We start from the raw sequence: 17,149 nt of genomic DNA on the forward strand, positions 1-17,149 counted from the left end.
TTTTTAAAGAAAAAATATGAATTTCTCCATGAATTGACCCAATTTCTAATGTTAGTAACCTTTTTCGTTTTTAAATGTACCCTCCTCTACACACACACACACACACACACACACACACACACACACACACACACACACACACAGAGGTCTACTAGCCAATCAGATTGTAATTTCTGTTCAACACTTCTAAAGGGTCTGTGCCTGTAAGCTTTGGGGGTTTTAAACCTGAACTTTTCAAACTGCAGCTAATCAATTAGTAGAGCAGTAGAATCAATTGTAATGCACACTAATCAGCATATTTAATGGACTCAGGATTTAGGATGGGATGAGTGGTATCAAAGGAAAAACGTAAGAGTGAAACGAGTTAGATTGCTTTGAGAAATGTTATATTTACATTGCTGGGTAGCAAGCGACATAGAAAGTGAGTGTATTTCTCACTAAGGAGAGTGGTCAACAAGTTTGGAAACACATATGTGTGAGACTTAGGTATTACTCGACTTAAATCGTCCAGAATCCGAAAAGAATAGGAACAGAATGGAGAATGTAGACTCCCTGTGGCCTTGCTTCTTCACTCTTCGCCCAGGGAAGCTCAAACAAAACCAAGTAACCGGGGTGCGCGCTACTGGCTCGGATACAATGGGAACCCCGTGCCGGGCAGCGCCTCCTTTCCCCGAGAGGGCGCCGCATAGAATCCTTTCTCCACAAGTGTAGGACAGCCCGCGCGCCCGGAAGCATTTCCACCCGGGACCCATTTCCTCTACGCACCAGGGGGGGGGGTGCTCCCATGACGCATTTCCGGCTGGCCGCACTGCGCACGTGTGACTCGAGAGGAACTAACGTCACTTGGGAGAGCCGAAAAGCTGGGCTGTGGCGCCGCGTTGAAGGCACTTTACCGGCAACATGTCTCATTTACCGATGAAACTTTTACGCAAGAAGATCGAGAAGCGGAACCTCAAATTGCGACAACGAAACCTAAAGCTCCAGGGTGAGATGCGCTGAACCTCTCGGCGGCCCGGGCTGCGGAGGGAGCCGGCACGTGGGCCGAGGCGCGGCACGGCACCGAGCGGCGCTGGTGACTACAGCCCCGCTGTGGCGCTGGCAGCTTCCCCCAGAGCGCGCGTGCTTGGGGAGCGGGGACAGGCAGCCCGGGGCAGCCTCCGTTCGGGCCCAGCGCAGGTGCCGACGCCGCGTTGCCCCAGATCTGCCCCTGACCTTTCAACAGCAGTTTCTCCTTTCAGAACGCGGATAGGACCCCGGTTGATTTTCTTTCCAGCTGTGCTTCCAGCTGAACCAGACTGCCCCACTTTCACCGTCCCTATTCCGACTCCTTCACGACCTCTAGGGTCCACCTCATCGCCAACCCCCATCTCCCAGCAGACACGTGGGACTTTCTCATCCCCGCGCATCTTCCTGTCACATCGTCTATCTCGTGTGTGTATCGTTTCAAAACAAGCTGGGTGTCACTCATTTCACGGACATACTTGGTACCTTTGTTTTCGCCTACCTACCTGCACTCTATCTCGACTCCTGCGGAAGTTCATCTCCTAAAGTGTCTCATGCACGGTCATAGGCGTGATGCATTTGCTCCTGCCCTGTCTTCCCGTCTTCCCTAACTTCAAGTTACACATTTCTTAGGAGCTTCTGCGTATTTGTGTCTAGAACAAAGACTATTGAAAAGCATTTTACCTGAATGTCACTTTTCTTTACCTACCTCGGTTGCAGTCCTAACTTTCTTACGGTGGCGCAGACATCCTGAAGTTAGTTATGTTAGCCTTTTTAGGTCCTGTATAACAGCGGTCCCTAACCTTTTTGGCACCAGGGACTGGTTTCATGAGAGACAACTTTTCACGGGGCGGGGGGTCGGGGGGGCGGGGCGGGCGGAGGCTGGCGGTCCGGATGATTCAAGCCCGAATTACATTTATTGTGCACTTTATTTCTGTTATTGTTATATCAGCTCCCACCTCAGATCATCAGACATTAGATCCCAGAGGTTGAGGACCTCTGCCCTATTAGACTTAAGACCCCCTAGGGCAATGTTGGAGGCATACTGCCTTACACTAGTTGGTTTTCTACAGAGATTAGTTGATTGAAAGAAATCCTGGAGGAGGGAACAAGTGTGTGAATTTTAGGAATGTTTTTGAAGTTCCCTAATGTTTACATTTCCTATGGAATAACATAGCATTGCTGACTTCTTCTTGGTAGTTTAAGGTAACAAAAGATGGTACTTTGTCAGTGTATAAATAGAAACTTGTAAAACATTGTTAGGCATTTAAATACAATAAATATCAAGGCAAATAAGTAGTTTCATCGACAGAATTTTCAATTCACTGACATCTAAGAAAGTAGAATTATCAAATACCTAATAGGTATGTTTTGTAAATACCATTGTTTGGCCCCATAGGTTTCTTGTTTAAGACTTTTAACTCCTTATGAACAGAGAGGTGATTTTCTGAAGTTAAAAAATCAATGCCGCATTCTCTCCCTGTTTTTAATTTACTTGTCCTGCAGTGAAATACTGTAAAATTGGAACTCATTTTAATGTTCATAACAGGGAAGTAAAAGCTAGATCATTTCAGTACTGGAAGCCACGGCATTTCGTTAGGGATTCCAGGGTTTCTAAGCAAGCCTCTCCTTTGTCACAATGTTTTCTGTTTTTAAACAGGTGCCTCAGCTGTGAGCCTGTCGGAAATTCAAAATGGAGATGTGTCTGAAGAAACAGTCGGAGATGGAAAAGTTAAAAAGTCCCTAAAGCAGTCTGTGAATGTGGGCTTGTCAGAAGCCCAAAATGGAGATATAGCTAAACAAACAGTAGGAAGCAGAAAAGTTAAAAAATCCCTGAAACAACCTATGAGTGCTGGGTTGTCAGAAGCCCAAAATGGAGACATATCTGAAGAAGCAGGAGTAGGTGGAAAAGTAAAAAAGTCCCGAAAACAGTCTATGAATGCAAACTTGTCAGAAGCCAACAATGGAGACCTATCCAAGGAAGCCATGGAAACTGTCAAAGTTAAAAAATCCATGAAAGAGTCTGTAAATACAAGCATGTCAGAAACCCCAAATGGAGATGTATCTAAAGAAACAGGGGAAAATGTCAAAGTTAAGAAAGCCTCCAAGAAATCTACCACGTTGACCAGCGGAGAAGCAGCAATGCAGTGTCCCAATTCAGAATCAAAAAAGAAGAAGAAGAAGAAAAAGAGAAAAATGGTGGATGATGCGGGGCCTGGTATGTACTTTTTTTCTTTTTAACTTAAGCCATTAAGTTTTTCAAGTTATCATTCTGCCTTTCTTCTCTGAATAAATGGAACATTAATTCCCTAGTGAATAGAATGTCCAGGATGGGGGAAGAGGGGTACTTTCATTTAGAAGATCATTGGACTGAATAAGTTTAGTGAAAGAAGAGGCATTTTAGTTGAACTGTGAGCAGGCAGAGATTTCAGGGGAGGGTCGGACTGTTCAGCCTTCTGCCCATTTCTGCAGTAAAGCTTAACTGGAGTGCTGTGATGCCCATGTGTTTACTTGACTTTTGTGATGACAGAGACCATGCAGCCTGCGAAACCTGAAGTGTTTACAAATCTGGTTCTTTATAGATAACATTTGCTGACACCTGCGTTAGCATGTCCTATTCACCTTTTGTCTGAAATAAAGTTTTCATCTGGAAAGATGCATTGGATTTTCTAAACATGCGTGGCTCTCTTTTTACTGCCTACAGACTATAATGCATTTGTAAATTATGAGAAACTGCTTAAACAAAAAGTGAAACAAGACAGAGACTAAAGCATGAGGATTAGACATTACAATTTTGATTTAAAGCAATTGTAATCCTGTTCTAAAATTGTTAGTGCCTTTAGGATTCTTGTTCTGAGTATGCTGGAGGAAGTGATAGTTCTACTCTCAGGACTGGAAATTTAAATCCTATTGATAACCTTTAAGAATTGTTTCAACAGAAAGAGAAGTCATAAGCCTTGAAGTCCAGCTGACAGTATTCGTGGCCTTTGAATGTGTGGGTCCTACAGAGCTGACCGATTCCCACAGAGGTGGTCATAAGATCCAAGGAAGAGACCAGTCTTGGGTTACAGAGTCCTGGGTTCTGGTTTAGGTCAATTCTGTTCTAACTAGCATCACTAACTGCCATGAATTTTTAAAAGCCCAGCATGGAATTAACCTATTTGGCCCAAAGTAGAACATTTAAGAGTATGATGGGAGGTAGGACTGGGAAGGTAGTTTAGGGGACTGTTTTGAAAGTTGTGAATATATGCTGAGAATGAAGAGTTAGGAAACCTTCCCTCTCTCCTCCTACCGCTTACATTCAAGGAACCAGCCAGCCAGTTTCTGTCACCCAGAAATTAAAACTGAAAATGTGTTAAGCTTTTGAAAATATGCTTTTTTTTTTTTTTTTGCATCACACATCTTTTATTTTATGATCTCATTTGGTATTCTTGTTTTTAAAAAATTGGGGGGTATTTGTCCTTTAAACCAAAGATTCCAAAAAAGCAAAAGCTGAGGACACTGCTGAAGATGGTGCTCAGGCTCCTGAAGAAACAGAAAACAGTGTGGAGAAGCCAGATGAGGATGAGGACAGCGAAGTGCCCACCCTGCCCCTGGGACTGACAGGTAATTATCAGTGTTTTTCCAGATAGATTTCTAAAATGTCACACCTCCCTGGATTATAGGATTTAAAGGTTCAGTTGTAGTGTTTAATTTAGCTGGAAAAAAATATATTAATAAGTACTGACAAGAAGTGGTTTTGTATCTAAATGCTGCTTTTTATCTTCCACGTTGTGTGTTTCAGTTCTTATTTCTTTCTCTGTTTTTCCTTTCTCTGTATCCCTAACATTAAATATTTGCCACGCACGCAAACAGCTCTTGGGTTCTCTCTCTCTCTTTGGTTTGACACTTTCCATGTTACAGTAGGAAAATCGTCAGCATGGAAGTCTGCAGCCCAGAGGTTTAATGCTGGCTCCATTCCTAACAGGAGGATGGAGTTAACATCATTGAGGGGCTTGTGCCAGGGTCACCTCTGACCTCCGTTTCTTTATCTGTAGAGTCAAGAGCTTAGAATCAATTGCTCCCAACTAGAAACATCTAGCAGTTACTTGAGTTGTTTGGTTTGGGGTTTTTGCTTATTAAAATAGTGAAGCCCACAACCCAACCTGTATAATCAGAATTGCAAAGGTTATCACGGCAGTGGTTCTCAAGCAGGGTAATTTTACCTCCTAGGTAGGGGGACCCATCCCAGTTTTTCCATTCAAAGTCCTGCACCCCTTAAGCCTCCTCTGTCCCAGTAAACCATGGGACCAGGTGACAAGGGTCCAGTGCGTAGAAGTCAGAGATGCTGCAGGACCTCCTATAATGGGACAGCCTCTCACAGCAAAGAATTACCCGTCCCAGGACGGCAGTGGTGCCCACGTTGCCAGCGCCTGGGTTGTAGCTGGGGCATGAGCCGGGAGCTCCCAGGTGGTCTGACGCCTTACCCCCTGGAGAACCGCCGCACACCTGACGTGTTGGCGCATTCTCACCATCCGGGGCGTGTCCGGCTCTTCTCAGTTGTCCTTTTGGAGTGAGAGTTACTATTTTGATGACTTCATACTCGGTTTATATACTGAGTGTTTTCTGTCTTTATTTCAGGTTTCTTAAACATTTCATTTCTCTCTGAATTTGCCCCTGCCAACCTCACACCACCACCTCTCCCCCAGTGCACCCCCACCTTGGCATTTTTATTTTACATAAGTCCCTTGATTGTACCACCTCTCCAACTCTTTGTTATTTTGTTACAATATAGGCTTTAGATTACACAGCCATTAGCAGTGGAGAAACTTGCAACAAGTATAAGGCCTTTTTCTTATTATATAGGAATGGCTGGTGTTTAGTCTTTTCTTATTGGAAGAAGCTCTTCTAAGCTTGACACCGACCCAGTAGTGTTTTCAATCAGCAAAACTAATTTAGGAAACTAGCAATATTAACTATTCAGAGAAGGTAAATTTGCTAATGATAAACTGTCTTCTGTTTAGGAGCTTTTGAGGATACTTCATTTGATTCTCTGACTAATCTTGTCAATGAGAACACTCTGAAGGCAATAAAAGAAATGGGCTTTACACACATGACTGAAATTCAACATAAAAGTGTCAGACCACTTCTGGAAGGCAGGTATGGTTAACACTGAGGTTTGGGCATTAGTTCTGGGCTTCCCAAGTGGCGCTAGTGGTAAGGAATTCACCTACCAATGCAGGAGATGGAAGAGATACGGGTTTGATCCCTGAGTTGGGAAGATCCCTTGGAGAGGGAAATGGCAACCCAAGCCTAGTATTCTTGCCTGGGAAATCCCATGGATAAAGGAGCCGGGTGGGCTACAGTCTATGGGGTCGCAAAGAGTTGGACATGACTGAGCCCACACACATACACACACTCAGTATCTCTGTTTTTAGTGCCAATAGTTTGGGAAAAAAATACCAGTATGGTCTATTGATCTCACATTGTGTTGGATAATATATCTAACCTTCATTAAAGGCTTTAGGTTATTTATTGATGTTTGGAGAAAATTGTTCACTTCTGTTTTTAGCACAATTGTTATTTCTAAGTGTTTAACCCACATGATTGATTTTGGTGATAGAGAAGGTGGGGACTATTTTCTTGTTATGATCTAGCCTCAGTACCTGAAACATGTATGATAGTCCATGGTAGGTATTCAGTAAATATTTGTTGAATGACTAGAGCAAATGTTTCTCCTTTTTATTTTTTAGGGATCTCCTAGCAGCTGCAAAAACAGGCAGTGGCAAAACCCTGGCATTTCTCATCCCTGCAGTTGAACTCATTGTTAAGTTAAAGTTCATGCCCAGGAATGGTAAGCCTGTGAGCCCACTGTCTCTGTCCGAATCTAACTAGAAGTCTGTCATGCCTGTGGATGGACTCCTGGTGGTAACTACAGTTTGGCTTTGACCATATATCCTGTTTTGCTTCTAGGAACAGGAGTCCTTATTCTCTCACCGACTAGGGAACTGGCCATGCAGACTTTTGGTGTCCTTAAGGAGCTGATGACCCACCATGTTCACACATATGGGTTAATAATGGGTGGCAGTAACAGGTCTGCTGAGGCGCAGAAGCTTGCCAATGGGATCAACATCATCGTGGCCACGCCAGGCCGTCTCCTGGACCACATGCAGGTGAGAGGACACTGTTTGCCGCCCCGTCTTCTGCCTGAGAGACTCACTCGGCAGCTGACAGTCCCGTTCTGTCCTTTGTCTTGTCAGAATACCCCCGGGTTCATGTATAAAAACCTCCAGTGTCTGGTTATTGATGAGGCTGATCGTATCTTGGATGTTGGGTTTGAAGAGGAATTAAAGCAAATCATCAAACTTCTGCCAAGTAAGTGGGTTGCATCTTCATGTGGTTTGCAGAGTAGCTGTTGGAAGCAGCTGAGAATTTTTCCTGTACGAAACCTATTAATGTCAGCATTGTAATTTAACCAAGTGAAGTAGTTGTGCCGGTCAGCCTTAGAGGTAGTTTGCAATATATACATCGATCTTACTGGTGACTTAATGCAGTGGTTTTGCCGTTTGAAGCTTACAGTGCAAGGTTAACAGTTTAACGTATGTCTCATTCCTGTCCATCCCTGCCGCCCCGCCTCTCATCTTCCAGCAGTCATCGACTTGTTGCCTTCTGCGTTACGTTTAAGTTGTATGTACCTTGGTTGTAGTACTTGAAACATTTATAAACTGCTTATATCCATAATAACACTATGGTTCAGTGCCTTATACGATTTGTTTCTCACTGCTTCATCGAGAGATAATTAACGTAATAATCTTTACATGTAAAAGCATATAAAGACTATTATGTTTTAAGTATATGATTTAATACATTTTGTCCTGTTTATACCTTGAAGCCATCACCACAGTCAATACAGTGAATATTCTCGTAACTCAAAGATTACTTTATGCACCTTTGTGATCCTTCCCTCTCTCCCTCAGTAGCAACAACCCTCCCCTACTTAGAACAACTGCACGTAGGTCTCCTCTCTCACAGGTGGCGTTGGCCTGCTTTCTGCCAGTGTAGATCAGTTTGCATTTCTCAGGGATTCGTGTGAGTGGAATCATGTGGTATCCCTGTCTTTTTGTCTGTTCTTGTGCTCAGCAAATTCTGTGACTTGTCTGTGCCGTTACATTTTCAGTAGTTCTTCGCTTTGTTCCTCCCTGGCGTTCTGTTGTATAAATATGCCTCAACTTGTTTACCCGTTTAACTGTTGATGGGTGACTGTGTTGTTAACAGGTTTGGTCTGTTACATATAAGGTTGCTATGAACATCCACCTACAACTCTTTTTATGGGCGTATATCACCTTTTCTGTTGTGTGATTATCTAGGAATGGAGTGACTGGGTAATTTGTAACATTTCACATCCCCATCAGCAGAGTATGGAAGTCCCAGTCCCTCCCGTTAAGTCTTGAAATTAGGTAGTGTTAATCCTCCAACTTTGTTCATTTGTTTAGTCTGTTCTCATCCTTTGCATTTCTGTGTGAATGTGAGAATATTTGTCAGTCTCCAGTCATTGGTGGAAGATAAAGTTGGGTCCTTCAGCACATGAATGAGGTAGATCTCCGTTTATCAGCTCCCTGATCTCTCTCAGAAGTGTTTCAGAGTTTTCACTGTACAGGTTTTTTCATACCTTATGTGAGGTAAAATTTTTCACTTTATTGTTTTCATGTCTGATTGCACTGGCCAGACCCTCCAGTGTACTCCTGAGTAGAACTGGCCAAAGAACACAGCTCTATCTCACTCGTGGCCTTAGGTGGGAAAGCATTCGGTCTCCCAGCACTAAGTTTGGTGTAGATGCCGCACGTCCAGATGCCCTGTATAGGACTGAGGAGGATCCCTGTTGTTCCTAGTCTGCTGTTTCTTAAAGCAGAAATAAATGTTAAATTCTGATAGATGCTTATATTTCTGAATTCACTTTGCTAAAATTTTGTAAAAGATGAGTCGGAAAGTAAGCTGTCTTAAGTGAGCTTTAGCAGAAATTGTCCATTTCAACTTAGTTGTCAAAGCTATAAACATAGAATTGTCCTCGCTGTTCCTCTCCTACTGTCTACACTGATACCATGTTTCTCTTTTCTGCAAGTCCTCCTTAAAGTGTTTTTAGTTGTGAAGCAATTCTAAAAATTCCCTGAAAGAATTGGGTTATTTTTATATGGATATGTTTCAGCACGCAGACAGACCATGCTCTTCTCTGCCACACAAACTCGAAAAGTTGAAGACCTGGCGAGGATTTCTCTGAAAAAGGAGCCTTTGTATGTTGGTGTTGATGATGACAAAGCTCATGCAACTGTAGACGGTCTTGAGCAGGTACTTTTTGTCAGTGCCTTCATTTTAAAGATCTCCTTTGGTGTTTCCCTGCAAGTGTTTGGAGGATCCTCTGAAAAGCAAATGGGTTAATGAACTTAATAATAATACCACCAATTTTATATGCGTAAAATGCATTTTGTTGTTCAATAATACCTTGGGCTAAGATGTGAGGTGAGTTAGAAGGTGGCGAGGCTGGTTTCAAGTATGTAACTGAGGTGACAAAGATCCAAAACAGGTTGATTAAAAATAGAACTTTAAGATTGAGTCTTTTGATGAGTAAAATATTTCTTTCCTGTAACAATTTAGCTTAAAAACCTTTCATTGGTCATTTGGTTTTTACAGATAATATTCACCTAGCTTTGCGATGTTGTTTAGAATAATGCACTTCAGCTGTGGTTATTTGGGATCTTGTATTAAGGACCTTCTAAAGATGAGTCATTGATATGTTTAGAAGGTTCCAATTAATAGAAGTATTGGTATACTGTGATTACAAGAACTTGATAACCAGTAGTCTCAGAAATATGGAGAATATTTAGTATCCAGTGATTGTAGCCAATAAAAGGAATCAAAAGATTTAAAATCAGTCTTGTTTTAGGACTGCATTACTATAATGAAGGTAATAATTTTGCTGTAGGTGAGGCTTAAGCGCATGTGCCACGTTAATCTGTGCTGTCCATCAGTTACACTGGCTCATGAAGTTGAAAGTATCCATTCAATCATTTTGTGTCTGTTCACTTGAACCTCTTTTAGGGATATGTTGTCTGTCCTTCTGAAAAGAGATTCCTCCTGCTCTTTACATTCCTTAAGAAGAACCGGAAGAAGAAACTAATGGTCTTCTTTTCATCCTGTAAGTCCGTGAAATACCACTATGAGTTGCTGAACTACATCGATTTGCCTGTCCTGGCCATTCATGTAAGTAGTTATGATAAGTTTATTAAAAACAGCTTACACTTACCAAGTTAAGTAGGTTGTGGAGATTGAGGTATTGCTCTCACCTTCAGACATAGTTCTGAGTAGTTTGGACAATAACAGTTGATGGGACAATAACAGTTGTGTGGAGGGAACTTTGCTGGGGGGGCGGGGAGCGGGAACCTGTAATGAGGAACAGATGCCATCGCTTGGGGAAATAAGCCAGGTAGTGAGCTTAAAGTAAAGCAAGTAGCAGTTCCACAGTTTAGGGGTTCTACATCAAGACCTCCCTCAAATGCTCTCAAATTTCCTCCTCCAATGGATGTTTTGTTTTGGTTCTAGGGAAGGCAGAAACAAAATAAGCGTACAACCACGTTCTTCCAGTTCTGCAATGCAGACTCAGGGATCTTGTTGTGTACAGACGTGGCAGCTAGAGGGCTGGATATTCCTGAAGTGGACTGGATTGTTCAGTATGACCCTCCAGATGACCCCAAGGTAACTGGCATCCTTAGGTTATCTCCCCAGGTTCCCTGAGAGGTACCCCATCCCACAGACTGTTCCTCAGGCTGCTCCCAGTCCCACTTTGGCATACAGCCACACAGCAACTCTGCAGTATCTCGGCGATGCGCACAGTGCTAGGGCTTTCACAGGACCAGAGAGGGTGTGTGCAAGGAGATTGGAGAGGTGTCAGTGGGACTTGACTTAGGAATGTCGCCTGCTTGGGGCAGCCTATTAAGATCAGTAGATGTCAGAAGAATAAAATGTGCTTATGGAGATAGATGCCATTCTTTAGTATATGTAGTAAAATAAGGTTTTTTAGGTATTTTCAACAAAAGGTAGATTATATAAGTTGTCAGCCATTTCCAAAAGCCCTAATGAAGTTGAAGCCCACTTCCTAGTCATTTCACAGATGATAGGATTAATGTGAACGTCCTGTCCGGCTCTCCTTGGCCTCGGTACGTCTCTGTGGGGACGGCGCCTGCAGAAGGGATGGGGGCCCACTAGCTTCTGGGAGCACCAAGGTTGCCGTGCAGACCAGTGTATTAGCTCAGGTTTTCTCTCTCCACCAAAGGAATACATTCACCGTGTGGGCAGAACAGCCAGAGGCCTGAATGGAAGAGGGCACGCCTTGCTCATTTTGCGCCCTGAAGAATTGGGTTTCCTTCGCTACCTGAAACAATCCAAGGTAAGGATCTTCACTTGGAAAACCTTACACCGGGGACAGATTGCTCTCCAGAGGAATTGTTTGCCACTGCACACGGCCTCACGCACCGTTTCTAGGTGTGTCCAAGGGGTTCCAAGTTGTCACCATTCTGTTAGGACAGTTGGTGCAGCGGTTTAGCAAATGAGGTTTCTGTGGGTCTCATCCAGGAAATATGAGCCAAAAACTACCCACAAAGCCCTGTGCTTGAGCCTGTGTCACTCGGGGCGTCCCTGTCCCCACTCTCCCACGGCCCTGTGACTCCTCCTCAGCTCCTGCGCCCCTCCTGTCTTCACCTCACCCACAGCTGCAGGGAGCCCATCCACTCCTACCCCTTCCTCTTCCGGGCCCCAGTCCTTGCCTGGGGACTGCCTAGCTCTTTACTGTCTGTAATCTCTGACCAGAAAGATAACTTCAGCCCTGAATCCACTCTTTTGTCACGAGCTCCAGCGTGGCTCCTGCATATCACCTTCCTCGGTCTGCAGTTTTGGAAAGTGGTTCTGTTTCAGCTCCTCTGATTCTGGTCTCGGTCCACCTCACCTGACTCCGGCCTGTCTGTTACCAACTCTTGTCTGTTACAAGTGAACGCTTGTCCGGCCTTGTCTTTCCCGACGTTTGCCTCATTGGCACATGTTGCTGGTGTATTTTCCCTCACCCCAACGAGAAGCAGTTCCTAGCAATTGCCATCCGGCCTTTGCAGCTTTTCTCTAGCTGCCTGGTTCCTGGTTCCTCTGGGAGGGCGTTGCTGATCTCATCCCCGCTTCACGCGCCCCCACCCCAGGTGCTTATCAGGTGGTCTGCCCACTCACCTGTCTCCCTCCAGGGCTGCAGGGCCTGAGACTCAGGCGGTTGTTCTTTTTCCCCAGCACCTGCATGGGCATTTTTCCAGTTGTCTCATAAGAGACGACTGGTAAGAAATCCCTCCCATGGGAGCTGGTGGTCAGAAACCCCAGTCACAGGGCAGCGTGGTGTCGGGGCAGCTTTCCCAACACTGGGAGAAGAGCTGGTGGCTCTGTAAGCGAGAAGCTGAAGGCTGCTTCACCACGTTGCATCTACAGAGGGGTTTATCTAGAGAAGAGGCTTCCGTGCATCGCTGCCCCTTTCAGCTTCACACCTTTCCTTTGAGGAGAGTTCCAGTCAGTTTGCATTGGGAGAGGGAGGGTGCACCTCGCCCGTTGGCATTGGGAGACAGGGAAACAGGCCTCTGGCTCGCGAAATTGAAATTCCACAAGCCTTTTCCCTTCCGTCTCATCAGTGACTAATGAGCTGCATCAGACCAACCCGGTTTACTAACCTGCATGCTTTTGTTTTCTAGGTTCCATTAAGTGAATTTGAGTTTTCCTGGTCCAAAATTTCTGACATTCAGTCTCAGGTATGTGGGGGGTGGAGGGTGGGGGGCATCCCAGCCCCGCCTCTGTAGTGTCTCATCGCCAGTCACTCTCCTCCAAGCCTCCCTTACCGTAACGTGGGAAGTCTGGACTTGAGTGGTCATTGCTGTCTCCTGCGGTTAGCTCCTGGTGAGCACATTCCCATACTGTCTGCCTGGTTTCAGTCTGTACCTTACGTGAATTTTGTCATTATTCTCACTGCACCCTGATTTTGCAGATACTACAAAGCTTGGAGCAAGTGTTTTGGAACAGATGTTATAGATGAATTGTGCTTTCTTGTATTAAAGTCAATATTTCTTTCTGTTTCAGCTTGAAAAACTGATTGAAAAGAACTACTTCCTTCATAAGTCAGCCCAGGAAGCATATAAGTCATACATTCGAGCCTATGATTCCCACTCCCTGAAACAGATCTTCAATGTTAATAACTTAAATTTGCCTCAGGTTGCTCTGTCATTTGGCTTCAAGGTGCCTCCTTTTGTTGATTTGAGTATCCTTTTCTCTGTGGTTATGAATTTGTCCCGGAACTATGGGCCAGAAGCCTGACCGGGGGCTTTGGGGCTTGGCACTCAGGTTGGCTTGTGCTCTGGCGGAGGCCTGGGCCCAGGTGGTCAGATCAGTCACTGACCTCGCGCCAGCGCTCGCGTGGGGTGGTCAGGGTGCAGACGGCAGAGAGGAGACAGTTTACGGCGTTAAAAAAGGACAGTGGAATTTGAGTGGCAGAGAGAGCCAGGGAAGTGGTAATATGTTAAGTATTAACTGGATTTAAAACCCTACCTGCTGGTTTCAGCCCCCAGTCACGAGGCCACTCCTGGTTCCAGTGTTCATGCTGTGGCGGGACAGGGCGGGGGTGGGCCTGGTGCCCCGCTGCCCGCGTCTCCCCGGGTGCTGGTTTGGAGCTGGCTCTTTGTGTTGCTGGATTTCCTTAACGCCCCCTTTAGATGTGAACAGCAATGACGGCAAAGTTAGAAAGCGAGGCGGTGGCGGTGGATTTGGCTACCAGAAAGCCAAGAAAGTCGAGAAGTCAAAGATCTTCAAACACATAAGCAGGAAGCCATCTGACGGCAGGCAGTTCTCTCACTGAAGATACACCTTTGTCCTGAAATGGATTTTCTTTTTCTCACTGTAAGAAAGGAATTTGTGTTAATTTAGGATTTGGACTCATCTAACGAGTATGAATTGACTTGGGTCGCCAGCACTGAGGTTTCCAGTGAGTCTCCTTTTTGGAGATATAAAACAGGTCGCGATGTCTTGATTGCCCAAGAGCAAAGCAAGGCATCTTTCTAGTTTTTGTGATGATAGGCTGTTTCTAAGTGTAAATCTTTTTTTTTCCCCCAAACTTGTTACTGTTTTAATGTAATTCTTTTGGTACCTTGCCTTCCTAGTGTCTGAAGCTTTCTGTGACTTGGATTGCTGTCTCAGCCTGCCAGCAAGGGCAGGTGACCGGACACTGGACAGGTGGTGGTGGTGCAGAAAATTGTCTCAATTTTTTTTGGTTTCAGTTTTTTCTTGGACCTTAACAGTTTTTTGACCCCTGCTGAAAATCTCGCTGTGTGAAAGGGCAGAGAGCTTTGGGAAATCCCTAAGAAGCACCTTCAGTTAAGGGAGCACTGGGCTTTTATACGCCAGACTTTAAAACAAGCAGCCTTTTTCCATTTTACTTTTTCAGGAGTAAGAAATATGCGTTGTCATTGTTACTTGAATAAAGCGCCCCTAGCAGTCCTGACATTGAGGGTAGGTTGGGGGAAATCCCAGATTTTGTCTCTGCTCTTCTCCATTTGGTAACTTAGCAGACTAAGGCACAAAGAATGGTGACACCCCTCAGTCAAACTTGTTTCTTTGAAGTGGTTTCAATTTTGGTGAGTCCTTCCAACTCGAAATACTTCCAACAATATTTAGAAGGCAAAAGCATCTTTTTGAGAAAAACTGCCTCTTCCAGATCCATGAAATGAAAATAGATTTATGGTGAAAACTGAAAATGAGCACACAACAGAATAGCAAAGTCAATGGTTTAGTCAGTTGGGGTTTTTTGTTGTAGTCATTTTTAATTTCTGGTGTGTTTGATGTTTTATTTCTAGTGTGTTTTATAACTACAAAATGGTTATTACATTTTGTAGTAATTTAAAACCAAAGTTGCTAGCATCATTTTGCTGTTGTACCAGTTAATATTCATAGATTCCTATTAAATGTGCTAAGAATATTAAATGTTGAAGAGTCTGGTAAACAGCATTCCAGTAGGAAAAGAAGGATGCTGTCCCACGTCTGGGCTTGACCACTGTCCCTCTTGCTGGACATGCTGGGCTGCAGACCTTGATTGCTGAACTCCTGACCTTGACTGCTGGACTCCTGGCATCTGATAACTGTTTCTCTTTACAGTGACTTTTCTTTGTTTCAGAAATAATCATGTTTCAAAAAGTACACAAAAGCAGAGAAGAATATTTAATCACTGGAACAGAAGTAAATACTGTTAATATTTTGATACTTAATCTTCCAGTGTTTTGTATACATACTTTTAAATTTTTTTTATCAAAAGTGAAGTAAGTGATCCTCTACCCAGTATTTGTAACCGTCTTGTTTCATAACATTACTTTCCTGTGTCATTAAACAATTACATCAACTTTGTATCATTTATTACTGCTTTCACCTTGCTTGGTCCGCTTGGACTTGAGTCCTGGAGGCCAGGAGTGGCATCCTTGATACAGGATCCTTGTTACAGCCAGAACCCAGACTGGCTCTCCTTGTCACGTTGTGTCTGGTGTCCACTGGTCTTGCCATTTGTGAGAAAAGCATATAAACAGAAGGTGGAAAGATTCTTCGTACTCCTGTGATGGCTAACAGGACTTGGTGGGAGTCCTACATGAGACTATGCTAACAAGGCCAGTCCAGCCTAGGGACATCCAGACAACCAGACCTCACCTGCTGGCCAGGATTCCCATGGGAGGGAGCCAGTCAGCAGAATCTCAAGGCCCATTTGCACACAAAGACCCCTTATGCCCCTGTGCAGGGCCATTAATTTGACGAATAGGATTGAGTGGCCTCTTTAGCCAGTGAAGCCCGGCAGCACAGGCCGGGAGCCAAGCTGTATCCAAGTAGGAACCTTTGGGTCCTCCAGGCTGTGGGTGATGTTGTTATTGGAATTTCTAGATTTCTTTTGGTCTTAACTGCCCAGGTGCAAGCTGAATTCAAATAAACTAAAAAGGATCTTGTTTATTCAGAAATGCATAGTGGTCAAAAACCAGTCTGGAACCAGAATGCCTGGATTCCAATTCCCCTTCTGTCTCGTTCCTGGGCCTATTAAATGAGTAGAACAAAGAAAGTACCAAAACCTACTTTGTAAGGTGGTGCAAATCGAATGCAGTAACATGTAAGGTACTAGGATGGGGTCCCGTATAAAGCGCTCAGTGCCTGTCGGCTGTCTTTATCAGTATGTAAATCCTACACGAAAGGCCTGCTGCCCAACGGCAGTAGGCACAAGGACTCGGAAAAGCCTGAACCAGCTTGGGCCTTTTGGAGAATAGACAGGATTTTTGACAGTCCAGGTCCCCTGGAACTCTGATCAGACCTAGGTTTGGGGGCGTGCTCCAGTCCTGTCATACCTTCTTAAGACAACCATCAGGTAGATTCGTGCCGTTTTCAAGGCTACTCTTCAGAGTGGGTGTCCTGGTAGAACAATGACTTCATAAACGTAAATCTTTATGAATTAAGAGCCTGCTAGGTGCTAGAACCTGTGGAGGACACAGATGCATGTGGCTGAGCTCTTAGGAGCCTTGGAGGTCTAGAGAAGTTGTCATAAGCTATTGTAACATTGTTTTCCAAGTCATGTGACAGATGCAGATCCATAGAGATACCCCAGCTATTTCTAAGCCTGGAAATTCTGCATCCTTGGGTTCTGGTGGACTTCAGCTGAAAAAGAGGTGTTGGAACATTCTCCACCTATGGACGACAGACTTTTGCTCTGGGACATGAGTTCCCAAATGCCACACAAGAAATGTACTGCACAAGAAACCCTGAGAATTTGAGGATTTTTCTTGCCCTGTGCCCAGGAGATTAAGCAGAGCAGAGGAGTCGGTGATTCTCAGCACACTGGGTGTGGGAACATCCAGTCTAGAATACAAGCACATACACGATCTTGCTAAACCTTGTAATGCTATCATCTTGCAAAATAAAAATGCCCAAGACAGGAAATGGTGTCAGTGTGTTTAGCCATCCACAAAGCAGGGTGGCCAAGGAGACACCTAAGCCTTCCTTGGTAAGAAGCCGTTGTGCCTCTGCCTCCTGGGAAAGCACAGCAGGCGGCAGCAGAGCAGCATTGGCCCCATGCTTCCCCCAG

The 17,149-nt window shown here is 44.5% G+C and overlaps 1 protein-coding gene across 1 annotated transcript; it reads left to right on the top strand.

The window, feature by feature from the left end:
* Positions 1 to 807: 807 nt before the first annotated feature.
* DDX18 (DEAD-box helicase 18) lies at positions 808 to 15,436 on the top strand. Its single transcript, XM_043894569.1, has 14 exons — positions 808 to 985; positions 2,663 to 3,220; positions 4,477 to 4,608; positions 6,006 to 6,141; positions 6,735 to 6,835; positions 6,955 to 7,154; positions 7,242 to 7,356; positions 9,185 to 9,324; positions 10,075 to 10,236; positions 10,576 to 10,728; positions 11,306 to 11,419; positions 12,750 to 12,806; positions 13,132 to 13,309; positions 13,761 to 15,436. The coding sequence occupies exons 1-14, from the start codon at positions 901 to 903 to the stop codon at positions 13,901 to 13,903; spliced, it is 2,274 nt and encodes a 757-aa protein (XP_043750504.1). The 5' UTR covers positions 808 to 900; the 3' UTR covers positions 13,904 to 15,436.
* Positions 15,437 to 17,149: the final 1,713 nt, after the last annotated feature.

The sequence above is a fragment of the Cervus elaphus genome, chromosome 33 (genome assembly GCF_910594005.1).
Source record: "Cervus elaphus chromosome 33, mCerEla1.1, whole genome shotgun sequence".
Lineage (NCBI taxonomy): Eukaryota > Metazoa > Chordata > Mammalia > Artiodactyla > Cervidae > Cervus > Cervus elaphus.

What these genes read in the sequence shown, in the direction of transcription:
- DDX18 (XM_043894569.1), top strand. Translation starts at nt 901, where the DNA reads ATGTCTCATTTACCGATGAAACTTTTACGCAAGAAGATCGAGAAGCGG. An exon ending in GTCTCCTGGACCACATGCAG is followed by an intron (nt 7,155 to 7,241) that starts GTGAGAGGACAC and finishes TTGTCTTGTCAG; the next exon opens with AATACCCCCGGGTTCATGTA. An exon ending in AATCATCAAACTTCTGCCAA is followed by an intron (nt 7,357 to 9,184) that starts GTAAGTGGGTTG and finishes GATATGTTTCAG; the next exon opens with CACGCAGACAGACCATGCTC.